The following is a 20,392-nucleotide window of genomic DNA, read 5'->3' as shown; positions in this document are numbered from 1 at the left end:
AAGTTGTAGATATTTACACAAGCGTGCCTAGAGATATAAAGAAAGAACTTAAAAACAGCCACTGCAGGTCACACCACAGACTATCTAGACCAGTATCCTGTTTCTAAGAGCAGCCAGTAAAATATCTCGGAGAGAAACGTAAGCCTGGGATAAGTATAGAGTTGTCCTTCACCTGATATACATCCTCCCAGCTCTGGCAAGCAGTAGTATAAGACTTCCTGAAACAAAAACACAGACCTTCTTGTTCAGTAACTACCAATGAACCCATCCTGCCCTGATTTTTGAGGTCCTTTTTGAATATATTTGTAGTTTTGGCCCATGGTAATCACTGTAGCCCTGGATTTTATCTACAACCGTCCTATGTGTATAATCTTTGCATGCATGTATACATTATTATATATGCACATCTCTATTCTTTACATTATACTTACATATACGCACCGGAGCAATGCCATAAATCATTTTGGTTGCATTAACCATAATTCATAGCTAATAAATGGAGATGGTATTGATTTCTAGCCTTTGGAAGAGTCCACTTCAGCCTTTGTAATAAGGTGTCAGAAACAGAATATCCCAAGTTAAAAATCAGTGTAACTGAAGAAGACTCACTAAGAGCTGTGTACCTTTCTACACATACTTAGCAAATTGAGAGTTTGCTGTGATGTGCTTGCTGCTTGAAAAGAGATTCTCTCTTGTTTTCCCCTACTCAAGCAATGTTTGAGTTTTCCCATAAGAAGTGGATTGTGTAACGGTGCAGCTGTCCTGCCCTGAGATATGGGAACGGGCTGGACTGTGGGAGCCCCAGCCAGGGCACGGTGATGCTCAGCCACTTAAAACTTTGTAACTGGCCTCGTCACAAGCTGATGCAGCTTATTAAGTCATACCCATACGTGTCTGGTGCATTTTGCTCCAGTCTTTTCTAAATGTCAGGCCAGCTGAGTGGGGAGGGAGAAAAGCCAGGGGACTAAGCCAGGGGACTTTGGGAAGGTTGTGTTAAGGATCCTTTGAAGAGGAGTGGGTGGAGCCATTCCACAAAAACCCTGGTCCTATGAAAAGGTATAAACAACTCCTTCTCAAATTAATAGTGGGAAACAGTAATATATAATTAGGTTGAAAATTCAGGCTGATCTGAAAGAAATTTAGCTAAAATAAAATGTTAGTATCTTGGAGAGGTGGTTTCTGCTCAGCTAACTGGGCTTGAATATACTTTCAAATGTTGGTTAGAAAAGGCAATGACAATACAGAAAATGCAATCTTTCAACAGCAAATGTGATTTTTAAGTATCCTGTTTAGGGACGTTCACTGGCAAGTTTGACTTATATTATCTGAAATTGATCCCAGATTATTTCCAAAGATTTTATTAGTGTACAGTACATGGATGCCAATAAAAATAACAAATGTTGGAAAAAAGTTTTGCTGAAAACATTTTTAGTCAAAAATTTAGATTCAGTGCATAGTCTTTAAAACAATAAATTATATTCTGCTCAAGATTAGTACTTTAACATGTGCTTGAAACTGAAACAAAAAAGTTCTAGGGTTTTTGATTTTTAAGTAGCAGAGCCACAGAACTGCTGGGACTAATCAGAAAAATGATCAAATGAAAGTAAGTAAGTTTTAACATAGCTGGCAGTCATCTGTCACTGAGACAGTAGTAACTGAGACTAAGGGTTATCTGTTTATGGCGTCTCTTTGCTCTTGATTGTTTGTACATTTAAATAAGAACTTTACATTTGAATCATCTGGAAAAAAAGGTTTTGCAAAGCAAGGTCAGTCAGTATTTGACAAAGATACACCATGTTTGACAGTTTCTGAAGTGCATATATGAGGAGAATCATGTTTCAGGAAGATAGGTGTCATCACCAAGGAGTTCAGAACTTTCAATATTTATCTTCAAACTAATTCCATATTTTATGATGCAAGACCTTTTTTTGTAATCTATAGGGTAATTTCCACAAGAGTCCATTGCATGTGAGGCACCATAATTTTCCACAAAAATAAAAGTGCCTCATTCAAGTCTCCAGCATTACAAAGACAGTTGAGAGTGTAGAAAGTGACAGTAGGGATCTGGAGGTCACTTACTTCTCCTGTGAGGAGCACAACAGCATTCCTTGTTATGTGATGCAGACTTTGCTTCTAACTTCCATTGGCCATTAAAATGAAAAACAAAAGTTTTATTCTTGCTTGATAATCATTGTCTTAGATCTCTGTAGTCTTAAAAGTCACAATTAACCGAAATTCTGGTTGATACATTTGGCTTATCCAACATTATTTCTACTTCTTCTGACTGAAAGCAGCATACAATTCAGGGTTGCTCAGCCAGATACAATCCTGCCTTGTAGTTATCAAAAACTCCATATCAAACCTAACGCCAGAAAAAGTCATACTGCTTTTTAAAAAAAACAAACCAACTCTATTTTATTGAAAATTATTTATGAATTTCCTAAGAAAACAAATGGCACTGATATAAATAAAATGTTATTTTTTAACTTCAGTAATAAAGAGTTGAGATCTATCTTTGGCTCTTAAATGAAGGGTGATAGTTTAGGAGTCTGGACTGATCACATACAACATCTGTAGTACAAAACAGGTTTCAGAAACCTATGAAAGAACGCTTTACAACTTTAATATAGATGTAATAAACTAGAATTAGGAAAATATGCTTTGGACATCAGTTATGACAGTTCTACTTTGCAGTCTTCCTTGAAAGCACCATTTCTAATTAAAGTATCATTTTCAGATATTTAACATTGTGTCGTTAAACCAACTGCTCAATGACTAAGAATAGATGACCAGATTGAAAGAAATTTAGATCCCCTTCCACTCTGACTTAAAACTGAAGTTTTCTCTGTGCCTAATTAATAGCAAGTCTTCCTCTCTTCAAGTTATTATTCTTTTCCAAATGCGTATGTCAAGTGCGGTGGTTTGAATGGCTCAGGGAAAGTCACAGATTGGAGATTTTGTGATAGTCTAAGTAAAAAAACCAGTTTTTTTCCTCACAGTCCTGAAGTCTGTGTTATAGCAATCCACTAGTTTTAGGCAGTACATATGACAGAGGCTTCCTACCATGCAGCCTTTAAAACAAACCTGTGCTACTCAGTTTTTAAAAAAAAAAAAAAGTTAGGGGAAGCAGAGCTGAGAACCCCAGTCTGCAAGCCAGCACATAGACTTTTCCCTGCATGGGTTCTCACCCCACCAGCTTAGGCAATCAGCTAGCTCATGGCAATTAGTCTTAATAAGGCAGTAGAGTGTTCCTAGGTGGAATAGCTGACTCCACTAATTGTTGGCAGCAGCTTCAGGGATTCTGGCTGCTTGCATTTAGTAGGGGAGTCATATGACTTCATGCTCAGTTGTTGCTTGTTAACTTGACCTTTCCTTTTCCCTCCTCCATGTACTTTAAATGTGGGAAACTAGACAGTGCAGCAGCTTCAGTTTAAGTTTTCCCTATAGCAGCAGGCAAAGAGCAGAAACACAGAAGTGGAAATACTCTGGGATGGATACCTGAGTTTGCTTTTTCCTTTGAGTAACTATTAGTTAGATGCAAGAAAGTTCTTGGATGCCTACATGTTCAGCCCTGTTCTGGCTGGCCTTCAGCATGGCCAAAGAGCAACTGCATCCCTGGAGTGTGATTCCCCAGTTGAAGTAGGTGCCACTGAAGCAGCTCCTCCTGGCAAGTAGTGTTGCCATGCTGGAAGGGACATGGGGGCACAGGGTGCTCTGAGGGGGATCTCCCCAGTTGGGATGTTTTAAGGGTGCAGTCAGACCGAGGCAGCAGGAGCTGTGCACACAGGCACCGTCTTAAATGAGTGTAAGCCTTCCCAAAAACCAAAGATGACAGTCAGGTGGGGTTTGCCTGATTTACCTAGGGGTAGGAAGATGGTAGCCTGTGGGCTTGGGGTGACTTGGGACCAGGATTCAGCTCCGAGACTGGGGAGGTGAAAGAAGCAAAAAAAATTTATTACGTCCTATTACATTCACTTATTTTTCTTGGTCAGAGTGTAGGGTTGCAAAAGTCCATCCTGATGTATTTAGGCAAAAGGAGAAGAGGGGTATTTAAGTTGGCTAATGAACAGAATTGCTGTCAAAAGTAATTTAGATACTGCATGGCTGATCCTGAGTTCCAAGTCTGTCAGCTCTTCCAAGGAAAAGGACTTAGTCTTTGCATGGTTGAAAAGTTTTGGGGTTGGTTTTATTTTGTTTTTTCCCCCATTATCCATGATTTCTGTTAGGGAAACAAACAAACAAAAAAAAAACCCCCACCAAAACCCAAAGAAATACCAAAGCAACATACCGGTGATTGTGTGAATTCAAAAGCAACAGAACGTACTGCAGAAAATACTGTAATAGGAAATCAATCCAATTTGCGTTCTCACCTTTGCACTAATTTCGAGCATGAAATTTCAAGAAAAATACTGACAAGATGATCAAAATGCAAATCGGATCTTGGTTACTGGCAATTTTTAGTGTTTCAACAGTCATTAGATATGACAGGATTACAAAGGAGGATGGGGAAGCCTTAAGGAGAAAATACTGTTCAGTCTCTCTTGGAGAAGTGGAAGCTGTGCATTGCATCCAACAGGAAAGGCAGCAGTACTGCAGCTACACCTCAGAGCTGTGAGACTGTGCAGAAGGGAGCCAGAGATTAACAGTGGCCGGAGAGAGGGATTCTGACTCTAGTTTCCCAGTTGGCAGTGACGGGATGGAGTCCTTGCTCTGCTGCCTGCCGAAAAGGTTTGGTTGTGTTTGGGTTTTTTTAATCCAGTGCTCGTCGAGTGCAAAAGTCATAAACTGCCCAAAACAGGGATCAGATGCCATAACTCCTTGGAGAGTGTCCTTATTGCTAGGTGACAGTCGTCTCGTTTCCACTGTGCACGTTGTTGTGGATAACTGCGGACTGTGCCATTCACTGAAGGGGTGCTCCGCTGGGCTGCTTGTCTGCAGCAAGCAGATGCTTTTGTAAATTGTAAGAATTGTGTTAGAGGTTTCTGAACAAGTGACGTTTCTGAGGCATTCAGTGGTAGAAAGTACTCTGTGAACTAAACGAGTGATGATTGGCAAATGCATTGTGTGTTAGGATAGTAATATAAGGTCATCAGACACAAGATACCCAATTTGTTGTAATTTGCAGACAACCTAGAAAGCTGGGTTTCTGTTCTCTAGGAGTTTTTTCCAGCCTAACTTTGGTTCCATTTAGTTGGATGCAAACAAAAAAAGAACTCAAAATTTGTTGCAGACTAAGTTGCTGAAGCCTGCAGATGCTCAGTGATACTGATACTCCTCTTGCTTTCCCTGAGCAGCTGCAGGCTGCTTCCAGTTCCCTGACTCCAGGGGAGATTTGGCAGTTTAGTTTTCTTTTTCTTGTCTGCTCTGCATTCAAACTGTAGAAGCTGAGAAGTCAACCTGGGATCAGTAGGAGGTAAAAATATGATTTTGCACTCGTGCTTTAATTAATTTGTTAATAAATCTGTTAGAATGCAAGCTGCCTCCCACTCAGATGAGATTAGCTCCTCTGTTCACAGCAGGACTCAAAAACTATAGAACAACAGGAGTCTAGGGCTGACCTTAGCTAGGAAACCTGGAAGAACAAAGTCCTTAACAATAGAAATCCAGACCAATTCCTCAAATCCAAAAGGTGGCTAAAAAGCACACATTTTAGGCTCGTGTTACAGCACTTCCAGCCAGCTCTAGGCATAATGTGATATGGCAAATCTGTATCTGTACCATGGATACCTGCCTAATCCTTGAATTTATTCCTTTTATTCCTCCCTAGAACGTTTCAGTGCTAGAAAATCATCACTGGCGATCTACGATAGGCATGCTTCGAGAGTCACGGCTCCTCGCCCATCTGCCCAAGGAGGTGACGTAAGTGTCTGCTGGAGGAAATGCATCACTGAAACTAGTCCGTGGCTTCCTTCACCCTTCTTAAAAGGACACTGGCAAAGAGGCCCAGGCTTCACACTAGGCTGAACTTCTTGCCCTCTCGTGGTGCCAGTGTGAAATCATGAGACCAAGTTACACAGCAGAAGTATTTTCTAAGACGTTGCCACTTCTGCAGCACAGGAATGGCTACTGTCAGTGCCAGGAACACTGGGAGTCCCAGCAGGAATGGACCTTTTCAGACCCATTGTTGGCATCTTTTGTTTTACATAGCACCAACCAAATATGGAAAGATTTAGTGATTAAAAAGCATGAAATAATAGAGAGAAAAATGAAGGAGTTGGTCGAGTAGCATCAAGACTGCTCAGGACTTCCACACCTGACTGAGGAGGTGTGGTTCAGTCTTCACCATCTTTTTGGGTGAAGCCAAAAAAAAAAAAAGCAGCAACACTAGCACCTTGGCCAAGTTGATGCTAACTTTTTACCTGCTGGTTTTGTGCAGTGTTACTCCCACCAAGGAGTGGAGATTGAGCCAATAAACAGCCTGCAATACTAAATTTTAATCACAGGTGACCTTACCAAGAATATAAACATGTTACCTGGAAGGAATAAGCTCCATATCCCTCCAGAAATCCTTTGCATTAGACCAACAACTTCAGTCGTACTTTAAAGGACTTCAATCCAGTCCTTCACAACTTCAACTGCAACTTCAAAGTTGCAGTATTCGCCACCCAGCTCTGAGCAGCTAAAGTAAGATGTGAGCATTTTTCTAGATGCATCATGCGGTTGTTTTGGTTTTTTTTTACTTTCCTAGCACTTTTCAGAAGCTTTCAGAACCACCTATGCCAACAAGCATTTTTCTTCTACATTATTCCTCCTGAACCCATTTAGGCAGCTGGAACAGTTGTACCCTGCAAACCCCAGCAGAGACTGACCAAACAGATCAGATGGATCCATAAAGAAAGAGGAAGCTTTATGCTAGCTATGATCCATAGCAGGTTGTTTTGAGCTATTAATGTTCAATGGTTCCATGATTGAAGGGGCTTATTTTTCTTAATTGCAGACAGGACATCGAGCAGCAGTTGGGCTCCCTGATCTTGGCAACAGACATCAACAGGCAGAATGAGTTTCTGATCCGTCTGAAATCTCACCTTGACAATCAGGATTTGAGGCTGGAGGATGCACAAGACAGACATTTTATGCTTCAGGTAACTTTAAAAAATATTTTTCCACTATGGTTTTTCATTCATTTTTCAAGTCACAGTATTTCCTAGTATATATTAGAATAGCATACGATAGCGTGTCTGGACAACAGCATCTCCTAGTATATATTAGAATAGCATACGATAGCGTGTCTGGACATCAGCATCTCCTTACCTATCACCATAAACACTTTCCTTCTGCTACCTGGCATGTCAGGCAAGCATAAGGTGCCTCCAGTATTTCCTTATGTAATTTCCTTGAGTTAAAAAGCTGTGAATGCAACAGATACAGGAGAGTGTCAAATGCTGAGAAATGAAGATAAGCTATTAATTATTTTATTTCCAGACCACTGCTTCTCTTGCCAGGTAATGCTTCGATTATAGCCTCTCTTCTGGCGAACTCACCTCACTGGTGTTATTTTCCAGCACCGTGCAGGAGAGCCCCCTTCTTCCCAAGACCGCCTGACATCAGGTGCCCAAGTCCCATTCCTGTGACGGATGTTCAGGAACTGCCTCAGCAGAGACAGCTGTTGCCATGGCAGCAGGTGCTTCTCTGGTGGATCTGCCCAGCTAATGAAGAAACCATGCTTTATTTAAAAATCAAATAGATTCAGACTGGTTATTCTAGCTAAGCTGCAGTCATTAACAGGCTCTTCAGAATAAACCTCTACCTAGTAAAGTATTATTGTGATTAAAGTAGCTGCATATACATGCTTCTCTGGAGAAATGACATTAATTTCACTCTTAAATAGGTAACGGAATTTAAGTAATTGTTATCATTTATAAAACAAACATCTACATGTTACCACTTTGTCGAGGTTACAGGAAAGGTGACAGTTGCAAGGAAAGAAGTGCTGATCTGTTAATTCTTCCCCCTCCAGCAGCGTGGGAAATGTAGTAATCTGCTCGCCTGTCCTCCATCAAACACAGTCTTCTGTCAGATTCCTGCATGGACCATGCAGGGCAGGATGATGGGCTTATCATATTTCTGGACAGATTAGGCAAGAAAGCTGTGCAAATGCCAAAGGCAGGGGGATTACAGATCTCAACTATGGCAAAAAGTTTCTTATGTGCTTTCTTGAAGATAGCAACTAGGGCACAGGCATGGTAAGATTTACTTATCTGGTGGATTAGTTGTGGAAGAAGAAAAGAAAAAAAAAGTATCAAGAAATCTTGATTGATCAGGATAAGTTAAAGAATGTTTGAAAGGTCGTTGTAATAGACAGTAACATTAAGGCTGATCAATTTAATCCAGAGAGAAAAGTGACTTGGAGACTTCCCTCCTCCAGTTCACAGGTTTGAATTTATACAGGAAATATTTCTTATGTTTTCTTCCCGGGTGCCAGAATGATTTCTGACCTCTGTCAGGCTAACTGACTGTGTTCAATCTGTGAAGAAACAAGGCACATGACATCTTGTTCCAAGGCAGTAAGACAGACTATTACATGGTTTACTCTTCTGAAGCAGTTACTTGATTTTAAAAAACCTCTTGCCCTCCTGTACTCATTCCCTGCAAAGCACTTAAAAGTACTAGTTCATTAAGTGAAACCAAGCCAGGGGCAGCACGGAGAGCCCTGTGCTTAGCTTTGTAAACAAAAATATGCAGACATTAAGATGAAGTGTAATTGAAGTGAGATGCAGGGTCACTCACTGAGACCGCAGAGAAATGATGCCCAAATACACCAGCTTGGCTCTTCCCTTCCTTGTCATCAGCCATGGATGCTGAGCCAGGCAGTCAGCAGGAGCCAGCCTGAGGCTTTTGTTGGCTTATTCCTTGCAAGGAATATCCAAAACACTTTGCAGGCTTGGAATTTGGCCCTTCTCTTGTTCTCACTACGGTAAAGCGGAGGGCTGAATGAAAGTTTTGCTTGCAGCTTAAATAAATGCTCTTTCCTCAAAAGGTGTATTTGGGTGAGACTGAGTCTCTAAAAGGTGATCTTAACCCTTCCCAGCATCTCTGGTGAGGCCTGGGAGTTTCATGACTGCAGATTTACTGCTGAAGCACTGCTAGACAATAACTTCTTTTCTCACCACTACTTTTCTTCTTTGCTTTCAGATTGCACTCAAGTGCGCTGACATTTGCAACCCTTGCCGGCTCTGGGATCTGAGCAAACAGTGGAGCGAACGGGTCTGCGAAGAGTTTTACCGGCAAGGTCAGCCCCTTCACACGCGGTGGTCCCCTTTCACCTCGGCTTTCCAGGCTTTTTGTGTGGCGAGACAGAGGTAGCATTCAGCCTACCCAGTTTGCCTTGAAATGTCCCTCAAGAATGAGCTGTTGAAGGGATACTCTGCCTCATTTGAAAAGTGGGAAGGGGTAGAAGAGCAGCAAGTATTTCTTTGCCCTCGCTGCTCCTGTAGCAGTGTCAGGCAGGAGGGAGGGCTCTGCTGTGCCTCAGCACTTGAATGCAGCTGGAGAGCCCACGGCTGGATTCTTCTCTGAGAACCCTCCAGTCACCGTTAGCGTTTCTGAGCTGGAAGGGTGCCAGGGCTACACTGCACCAAAATCCTACCACTGTCCACTGTGTTTTATCTCGCTTTTCATGCTCCCACTACAGCTCCGATGGGAGCCTTACCCTCGCCGTTTCCCAAATATGACACATTCCTCTGCCTAAAAATGCAGAGAAAGGGTTCAAACGCAGTTCCCAGCGTGCTGTTGAACGGGCCAAAGCAGGCAAGCCAAAGCTCGGCTAGGACCTATTGCAAATGTTTTCAAACCCCTGCAGAGAGTGCAGTCAGGCAGGGTTTTTTTGAAACACAGTAATTACACCATTTGGCTCTATCTGCATAGGCAAGGTCATGCTGTGCTACAACACAGGGTGCAGCGGAGTTTAATCACTGCTAAATTCTTTGTTCGGAGCATCCTGAGAGCCAAAGGCAAGTGGTACAAACACTGGAAGAGCACACAATGAAGTTCTCAATTAATTTAAAATCCTGCACTACAAAATTAAGCCACATCTGAGCTTGGTACCTGGTACAGTTAGTCCATAACAAGGACAAATAGGTCAGCAAGTTAATTTTCAGCCAATGTCAGTTTAAGCTGGTGAAATGTCTTTGACTTTGATGCTTTTGAAGCAACGTAAGCAACTTGCCAGCTGGAGGTTTATTTAGTCAGATGTATAGTCAAGGCATAATCAGTATCCAGCTCATGAGGACAGGGCCACAGTTGTGTGATGATACCTCACCTTTAGCGTATTGAGGGACCATGCTGAGAAAGACAGCACACTCAGCTCTTATAAACATAAGCTTTTTCCCCCAAGACTCAAGATTTATTACTATAACATCTAAAATAGACCTCTGAAAGGGGGCACTGGAGCATATGAGACCAGTTAGAAGCATAACAGGGAGAAAAAGAGCATTTCTTGTGGGAGAATATACAGAAACTGTGGTCTATCACTGGTGGCTGTATAATGCTGGTAAGTGATACAAAAAACAATATTAAATAGTATGTATTTGGATAACATTATCCCTTTAAAATGTAATTGTAGACCTCTCTACCCCCTTACACACAGTGCTGGGGCTTGAAGGTATTTTTTGTCACTAAGTTTAATGTTTGAAAACCATAGCTCTCATGTTTTGATTTTTAACTATAGATGAGGCAGATAATACCACAATTAGTGCCTTGTTTAATCTTCCTTCTGGAATGCGTACAAAGTTTCAACATCTTTTTGTATCAGACATTTCTAATGCCGCTTTAATAGAGACTCAGATCCTGATCTTCCAGTCATCTGGTGCATCTACACTACATCTATTGGCAAATAAAATATACAACTCGGGTACATTTGGGGGAGTACCTGATGCCTACAGCAGCTCCTAACATGACCCTTTCCTAGAAAAATACTTTAACTTGTTCTCAGGTGTTTTAAAAGTCAATTAGGAACACAGGGTAAGTAATGCAACCAGAACTGGCAAGAAACAAGTTTCAAGAAAATGGCTAATGTTTAAGCAACAGTAATGATCAGTTTCTCTGAGGTTTTAAAATTGCTTGGAAGGTTTTCCCCAGTGTGAAAGTTCTCAGCAACTAATTCATGCATTACTTTTATAGCAACTTGAAACACAAGAAAATTGGCCATCATTTAAGTTCTTACCATGCAAAGGAAAACCTTATTTTTGTCCATTAAATGACTTGTCAAAGACAAGAAGATGTTGATACACTTTGATCCAGACAGGTCAACCATTTTTAACCCAGATTACCTATAGAGGAGAGTTGCTCTTTTTTCCAGCCAAAAAATTTTGGAGGGTGTAGAGGAGAAGCGGCAGTCAAACTGCAGATTTGGAAACATGACAAACTTACTTTGTTTCAGTTTTGCTGAACTGTTCCTTTTGATCATTTGGGAAGCTAAAAATGTTTCCCTGATATTTTCTAAATATCTAATTAAAACTGAAAATACTCCTCTCACATTTAAGAAGAAGTTGCATGCTGCAGAGAGAAGAAAGGCCAGGCTTAAAAATGCACATGGTATTTTATATGGGGCTATAGAGCCTCAGTAGCACAATAGCATTTAAGTCAAAACTGCCTATTATTGGGGAGAAAAGAGCTTTTAAACAAAAACCAGTGGATTTAGAGCAAAATGTGTCTTTATGGGTTGAATTCAGTGTTTCATCTGATCTAGCAGGTCCGTCTTATGGGAAAGTTTTGCGTAACCAGCCCTCACTACATCCTTATTAGTAAATCAAATGGATGAAATATTATTGCTGAGGGCAGGTGGCATATCTTAGCTTGCACACAGTTAGTCTCCCTTCCCTCCCATACTGCAGACAGGAAAGGTCCTGTACCTCGTGCAGTAACCAAGACTGTACCCTGGCAGTGTCTCAGAGAAGGCATCACAAAGGATGAATGTGTTGCGCTCACAGACAGAGTGTTTAAAACAAACAAACAAACAAACAAAAACAACAACCCAACCCAAACCCCAACTCATTTACAGCCATCTTTGCATGGAGTAATTGCTTGCATGGGGAAATGCAGTCTCTCCAGCAGGACAAGTGATTGTTGTCTGGATGGCAACGGGCGAATGAGACTCCCTGAGCTGTTTTTCTGCTGAATTCTTAAATCCAGCTGGCCTGTGATCCTCTGTGACTGCTCCAGCATGCACATGATCATTGCTATTGATTACCTTCAACTACAGAAAAAACATCTCCTGTCTTAGCTATATAGAGAAGACTGTCTTGTGTGATCATTTCTGCATCTGCAGGAATAGTTTCTACTGACTGTTTATAAGCATCTTCTCGATGCCAGCTTTGGTCAATTCTGCAGCAGGAGCAGTCTGAGGTGGTATCTGGAGCGAGCAGATCACCCAGCCAGGCTGTTCTTCAACAATTTGAAACAGAGCCTGGGGCCAGTCACAGCAGGAGCTGCCTGCAGGAATCTTCAGGGCAGTCCCCAATTTGCACCTAGAGTCCTCCTGTTCCAATTAGTCAAACACTCTGCTATGAAGGTGGCTAGGAGTTCAGTCAACCACTTTAAGACTGCTTGCTGTCTCGAGTCAGTCCTGTGCAGATGACTGGGGACTTCCTTGAGCACCCAGGGAATTAGTGATGTAAGTTCAGTGCAGCAGCACAGGCGTAGCCCTGATACCCAGCTACACCACAATAAGACAAACTTTTTCCACATTTATAACTTGAACTGCATAGCTCTTGACACATGAACACTTGTTGCCTGAGCCCATGCTCTGGCCCTTACTAGTTTGTTAGTGTAGACACAGCTGTGGACTGCCAGGCTTCATCACGCTGCCCTTTAACAGCCATTTCCACAAGCACACAGTAGCAACTCACACTACAGTACTAATGGAGACACGTTTCTTCTAAAATTTATATTCTGCAATTTTCTAGTAGGAAGACATTTGAACAGTGAGTAAATGAGCTAGAATGTCTTAAAAATCTTTCATGTGAGAGAATCTATTTTAAAAATTAAGGTCCTCAGAACACTTAAGTGCTCAGATTTAATGTTCATTCAAAAGTCATCTTCCCTTACAGAGATTTTTCTTTGTATGGATACTCAGTTTCTCTGATACCTAAAAAGAAAAAGAAGTCAAAAAAATGAAGGTATTTAGACATTTAACATGGTCATCATTGGTGGAAGATTCCAACTGCTCAAATCCACACAGTTGCAGTCACTGTAAGAGTCTGGCATAGGTATGGCAAAGAGATGAAAGTGGCAGAAAATTATTTTCTCTCTGGTTTTTTTGCAGGTGACCTGGAACAAAAATTTGAACTGGAAATAAGCCCCCTTTGTAATCAGCAGAAGGATACAATACCAAGCATACAGATCGGTAAGTATTAGTTTCATTCTCTTCTCTCCATGTTTATCTTAGTATGCACAAGTTCAAAGAGAAACTTTCTTCCCTCCTTCCTGCCCCCCCCAATCTAGTTGTTTTAACAATAAGAACTGCAGGTACCATAAGAGTCACAATTCACATTCTATATAAAAACGTTCAAAAAGAAACCTATCCAAGCCAAATATTCAATAGAAAGACAAAGGAGTCATCGCACGGGGAAAAAAGGGGCCGTTCTAATATCTGTGGAGAAAAATTGCAGCCAATGTGATTAAACACGGGTTACTTTCTAGTCTGAAATCTCCTCAGAGAAGGATGCTGTCTCTCAGATTTTACTGTTATACATACAGATAGAGCCACATCTTGTCATGTGTGCTGGTCAAAAGCTGTGCATTTCAAAAGGAATTGATGGCTGCTTGAGGGTTTATTGTTATTTCTCGTCAGGGTTTTTACCACTTAATATTGCTGTATCCTCTCAAGGCACTCTATGGGGCAATGCACTCACGGAATGAATTTGTTCCTCACCTGCTGTCCTTTGTGTGTTTCCCTAGGGTTCATGACATACATCGTAGAGCCACTCTTTGAGAGGTGGGCCCAGTTTACAGGCAACACCCCCCTATCTGAAAATATGCTAAACCATCTCAGGAGGAACAAGGCCAAGTGGAGGAGTTTGCTCCACAAGCAACACAGCAGTAGTAGGAGCAATGACCACTCAGGTCAAGTGACTGGCAGCCAAGAACAGACTTTAAATAAGGAAGAGACTCCTTAGTGGCAGCTTTGCACTTTTCCTTATAGCACTGCTATCTCCGTCTTGATCACAGCAGCAAACAAAATCCCGGGGAGCTAGAAGCCTGTTGTCAAGACCGTGGAAAGGGAAGAAATGGCAAAGCAGAAGCTGTAAGGGTCCTCACGAACAAGCCCGCAGTTCTGCTGGGATCCTTTCTGGATCTCCTTCACGTTCCTCTCCCCTCTCTTCATTCTGCGCATGCCTGAAGCCATTCGTCACTTCTGATCATGAACTGCCTGAATGCGGAGTCCCACTCAGCAGTACTGAAGCCGGGCCGGTTACAGCTGCCGTGAAGCAGGGAGGATTACTGAGAGAACAGGAGAGAGAGAGGCACTCTTGGTTATATATTCATTTACCACGAGTCATACTGTGACATATGTATATAGGCCCAGAGCGCCGTATGCTTTCCAGGCTGGCAGCTGGGCTGCACATTAAACCACCAGCATCTTCAGCATCCAGAGGACACCGGCTGAGTGAGGCAGCACTCGCAGAGGGCAGAGAGAGTCTGGTTATTTTAGTAATTAAAACAAAAACCTTTTTAGCTTTTGTATTCTGTGCACTAAACAACAGATCTATAAACCTTGGACTGAAGTTCCTCTCCGTATACACAACTCCAGTGTAACAAGGCTCATTTTGGTAATCATTTTTATGCCACTTTGGATAAAAGACGGGCATCTTCTCATTGCAAGGAACAGTATTCCCTCGCAACCAAAAGGGAAGGTGTTGTACAGTCTAAACCTTTGAAACACGAACAGATCTATCTTTTGAGTACTGTTTCAAGTAACATGTTTATATTCATATGTGTACATTTTCTGTAAATACAAAGCGCTACTGATTCCCATGCCAAAATACTGGAGTACTGTGGGATTGCTACCTGTAAAAACATTGGCACTGTGAACAGAATACTGTTAGTTTTAATACAAAAGAAAGCATTTGTAAATATGGTATAGAGTTTATTAATATACACCATTGTTTGTGGATAAAAGCCTTAACTTTTAGCATCATTCATCTTCTGATAGCTGCCAAAATCATATGATCACAAGATATGATTCTGAACTGCCTTTCCACTATCCAAGGTGTATCAAAGGTCATTAAGGAATGAAGTCTGGCAGGATAACTTCTTGAAAACTTCAAACACATTCCATATGGGTCCGTGTTGTTAATCCATGGCACCTTGCACATTTGGTCTAGGCAAATGCTTCACAGAGCCTGAAGTTTTAAGTTCAAAAAAAACCAAAACCCACAGCAACACCACATAATTTGACAGTTCAACCTGATTACCATTTATTCAAGAGTGTGAATTTTTATTAAATAGCTTAGTGATCTACAAAGCACGACATTCTGATAGTTCTGGAGTCCAATTGTTTTCTCGAGTGATGTTGCAGTGTAGCTGATTTTTCCCCCACATTCCCTCCTTAGGTAGCCAGCATCAAAATGCATTTGTATTTTTCTTTTCATTAAAAAAATACTTCAACTGACTTTTAGATCAGTCTCACTCAATGAAGGACAAAAATGTGTTGTAGTCAGACTATTAAGAAAAATCCTCTTAACTATCATAGTAGCTGAGGAATTTTCTATGGTCTCACGTTTGTGAAAGATACATGGCCTTATCTATGCCATAAACAACCTCAGTTCAGATAGTCTCTATAAAACTTTACTTAAGCTTCCGTCATTTCAATGAGATTTGTATTCTCGGACACTACTGCATTGCACCAAAGTGATTGTCCCCTTCTCCTCTGCCCCCAGAAAAATTAATTGCATTCAGGTAAAGTATAGTGTTGTTGTAAACCCCCAGTACATTGAATCTGTATAGCTGTTTTCCAAAAGAACTAGCAGATATGGCCATATAATCATGTTTGGATGTGAATATCTTGGAGAGGTCAACAAAGTAAGAGCTATTTAAGCTGGTGTTTGAGAAAGATAATATTTACTCATAGAAGTGCAAGGGGAGATATAATAGAATTTTTCTCAATTACAGGGAATATTGACTTGATTAGACAAAGTGTTCATGCTCATAAAGGTGATAAATATGTTTAAAGGAAAATAAAAAGCATAAGTTTTAGTAAGGGATGTTTACTCTACTAATTCATTGGACATGTATCTTCAGAGAAAGAGACTGAAACCCAGTGAAGTAGGAAGGTGGAAATCACTGTGAGAACGCAAAGCATCCCAAGAACAATGTTTTTCTTCTTCTCTACTGTTTTGTAAGCTCTGAGCAGTAGAAAACATTCTTCTTCCTCCCTCCTAAATGGGACTCACATATTAGAAGTACCATAACAAGCAAAGAGAGAGTTGTAGTAGAATAAAATTATTTCTAACTACAGGACATAAATGTCTTTTTAACCACCTGATGGTGGGGGCGGGAGCATCACCACTTTGCAGCTTTTTAGGTGCATCTTTCCTTCTCCTGACAGATTTAGGACAATTATCAGGACATTACGTGAGCAGTGTAATGTGCTCCTTAGAAGCACCTAAGTACATACAAAAGGATATAATTTCCCTTGTTTTGTCTTTTTACTAAGAAATGGAAGCCATTTTCCATCTAGTTCAAATAATTTTTTTAAAATGTTCTGAAGTTTAGTTAAACAAACCCGATGTCTAGCAGCATAAAAAGCTCTTGCCAGATACATTGTTGAGCTGTTTCTGAGGAGCTTCCAGAAAATAGGTCCAACAGGAAAGCTTAGGTACAAATCAAGTTCTGTTATAGCTACAATAAAACCAAGACCTTTGCTGTAATTAGAGCCTACAGGGTCCATTACAAGTCTGCTCTTACCAAGTTAAAACTTCCCAACTTTGAAAAGCTGCTCTTAAAATGAACAGGTGGTGGGTTTTTTTGGTGCACTGAACATACTTGCTAGATTTCAATCACCTTGTCTAAGGAAACAATGCTTGAAATAGGTTCAGGGTGGCTCCAGAAATGCGTCTGTACTTGGAAGCCAAACCCATTACACAAGTTTGGGTCTGGACCAGTTTGCCTCAGGTGCTCTAGACAGAAGTGCGCTGGCAAGTTAGGCTCTGGCAGCAGATGCCTGGCAGCCAGATTCACTGGGGTCTGCAATGCAAAATGCTACCATTTGATTGCCCATAGAAGCAGCCAAACCGTACCCGATACAGCCAATCCAACAGCACCAGTGCTCAGTATATGCAGTTGTGACATATATTCGGTATTCTCTAGTTTGGAGGACATTTCTGTACTGGGATTTCCCCCCAGGATGCCAACAGAATGCTAGATGCATGGAACAGAAAAACATCTATGCAGATAATACAGATTTCTGTCTTGTCAGCCCTATTAGCCACTTTACAGAAAGCCCTTGTAAATTTTTCTTTCTTACTGGGCCAGTGCAGCTAAAAGATTCTAAAGTTTTTAAAATGAGTTAGGTTTTTCATATAAGGAAAGAAGCAGAAAACTGCTAAAAGCAGGAGCTTAAAATGCGTTTATGCCCACAAATACAATTCATTTGATTAAAACCTAGTTTCTTTAAATGCAGATTTCATACCATCAAAGAGGCAAATTCTGTATAAATAACAATAATAAAGTAGTGATGAGTGAAACTTTTAGGCTGGTTAAAATAATGCATATGTATGCATTTTCGTTAAGTAAAGATTTTACCTACCTTTGGTTTTTTAAGGGTCAGTGTTCCAGCCACCAGCCAAAAGGGGAAAAAGGACTATTGAAAATGTGTACCTTTGAAATACAGAAAGAGAGGAGTAGCTGAGATTAAGTAGAGTCTATGGAGGAAAAAAAAAAAAAAACGCACATGATCTGCAGTTGTATCTAACCTAATCTACAACATGGGTCAATTATCCTTGTATAAACTATTGGTTTTCATAGAAAGAAGAAAAAGTCTCTCCGAATGATCGGTGAGAAGGCTGCTACCACAGTAAATGAGATAAGCCTGTTTTCACACTGCATAGCTATCTCACCAGCTTTTCCAATCTGTGGTTGAAATTTTTGTTAAAAATTTCCAACAAAACAGAGACAGAATGCATACTAGCCCTTCCAAGTGGACTCTCCTTGGAAAGGAGAAACACTCAAGTAGTTATAATTTCATTTGCAGGTATCAGTCAGGGTACCAGCCATAATTTATAGCCTTATATTTTAAGTCACTCAGCTGAGTTGTCCATAAAGTACTCCCGTTCCCCTCCTGACACCACCATCCCCCGCTCACGGCCCACAAAAATCAATACTTAAATTTGAATTAAGATGCTGCAAATCCAGAAAAAGCCACCCCAAAACACATACAAAATGAAACCCCAAGGCAAGCTTCATGCCATGAATATGTATCCAAATTACTTTGATTGGTGCAAACTATTATTCTATTATTTGTTTCTATAATCCATCCGATATTTTAGGTACATAAACTGCAGAGCATACGTTTGACTTGGATGTAAAATATATTCTGCTTATCTTTGAATTCAAGATTGTATATGTCATGTTTATTGTAAAGCATTTTATATATACATATTCACATATCTTACACAACTCTATGGGCCAAACACTGGTCCCACCAACTTCACTGGGACCAAGAATCAGCCCCCATATGTGCGTATATATGCCATACGCATCATTCTGAAAGGAAGCACTAGATTGTGTGAAAATGCTGTGACTGCTATGCAGTGATGCCAAGAGACTTAACTGTATCTTTTTTAACATACTGCTGTAAGTATTCATCATGTCAAAGAATGACAACTAATAAAAAAAGAAAAAAAAAAAAGAATGAAGTGTCCAAAGTTCTTTGGTAGAGCCAGTTGACTGAAAGCACCTCCTTAGTTTGCAGAAGACATTCTGGTTTGACAAGGCAGCAAAAGTCTTGGATCCATCCTCCCACTGCCTCCCTACCAACAGAATAATCACTTTCCTAGTGCACTGTTTCCAAGAAGAACTCTTCTCTAAATTTACCCTTAGCCTTGCTGTAGGAATTTAAATGGAGTTACCAGCAAGGAAAGTCTTTCCATATATTTCTCCTAAGCATATAGTAGAAGGATTTTCAAACCCCAGGGAAAATGTTTCCCTGTTTAAGCATTTAAAGAAGAGGGAGTTGTCTTTTACTATTGTTTCAGTTCCAGTAACTAGTTCTCCTTAATATCATTGGTCAGTGTCAATCTCCGTTTTCTGATTTCTCAGTTACAGACCATGTTACATATATGTGCAACATGACAGAGGCTTGTGACATTTAATTGAAAATATGGAAAGTATTGACATTCTACACTGATAAGTATTTCTAAGTGAGAAATACTTGTCATCACTGATGGATGTTTGTCACTGCAGGGATGACTCTTCTTGATTTTGATACATTTCTAAAGCCAGAATTTATTTGTACCTCAAAGTCTTCAGTAACAACACTCATGTAGTTTGTGCAGTGCAAATGCTACAATTGAACTGAATATAGGAGCTGGAAATATATTTGGTTTCAGTCTTATTTAGCCAACATTTTTAATTCACTTTCTTAAAATAAAAAAAACCCACCCTTCAGAATCATAATAAGTGTTTTCATGTGTCCCCCGGATGCAAGCTGAATTGCAGAATGGATTCTAGAATGAAACCCCTTAGAGATCTGTCCTATATATGGATGGAGTTGTGATGGTTTCTCCAGGAGAAGTTTTACATAGCATTGGAAAACCACTCACAATTTTCCACAACAGATTTAGCAGTGTTATTTTCAAGTACAGCTAAGTCAATACATCTTCCTACTCTGCACAGGCACCATCTGTATGGATGCTGATGTTTAATGGTTCAAAACAAGTAATGTAGACTAGCAAGTTGAAATGAATCACTGAACTTAACAGCAAAAGAAAAATTAATAATATGGCAAATTTTTTTGTCCTGGCCGAAGACTTAACTGTGGTTTAAAACTCAGGTGGAGAATCTTGGAAATATAACTATTCATGAAGAAAAGAAGTAATACAATATGCATGTGACAAACAATTATTTAGGTGACAGACACTCCTTTTCCCTAAAGCTGAGGAAGGCAGGGTCTCTCCAATGCACAACACAGTCCAGTCCTCTCTGAGCTAACATGGGGGTAGTTACAAAATACGCTGGTTTTAGCAACAAGGCAGGCTTATGGTGTTCCCACTCCTACACCTCGCAGTCTTTCCCTATTTAGGGACAGACAGAAAAAGAATGGCAGGATAGAGAAGAAAGGGCTTAAACTGGCTCTGTCACTAAAACCGATCGATCACCTTACTATATCCTGGGCTAGTTTGGGTCTCAGGCAGAGTTTTAGTAAACATCATGCAACAGCTCCATTCATGACAAT

General features: G+C 40.6%; 1 protein-coding gene across 3 annotated transcripts in view; it reads left to right on the top strand.

The window, feature by feature from the left end:
* Positions 1 to 18,826, top strand: part of PDE7B (phosphodiesterase 7B) — a 185,088-nt gene extending 166,262 nt beyond the window's left edge. For all 3 annotated transcript variants that reach the window (XM_050893639.1, XM_050893640.1, XM_050893638.1), the window contains 5 exons: positions 5,768 to 5,859; positions 6,938 to 7,082; positions 9,133 to 9,229; positions 13,262 to 13,342; positions 13,897 to 18,826. In XM_050893639.1, the coding sequence (XP_050749596.1) occupies positions 5,768 to 5,859; positions 6,938 to 7,082; positions 9,133 to 9,229; positions 13,262 to 13,342; positions 13,897 to 14,114 (633 nt within the window). In that variant the 3' untranslated portion in view covers positions 14,115 to 18,826. The remainder of the gene's footprint in view (positions 1 to 5,767; positions 5,860 to 6,937; positions 7,083 to 9,132; positions 9,230 to 13,261; positions 13,343 to 13,896) is intronic.
* Positions 18,827 to 20,392: the final 1,566 nt, after the last annotated feature.

Source organism: Gymnogyps californianus, chromosome 3, assembly GCF_018139145.2.
Source record: "Gymnogyps californianus isolate 813 chromosome 3, ASM1813914v2, whole genome shotgun sequence".
Classification (NCBI taxonomy): Eukaryota; Metazoa; Chordata; class Aves; order Accipitriformes; family Cathartidae; genus Gymnogyps; species Gymnogyps californianus.
The sequence above is the reverse complement of the archived record's forward strand: the minus strand, read 5'-3'. Positions and strand labels throughout refer to the sequence as shown.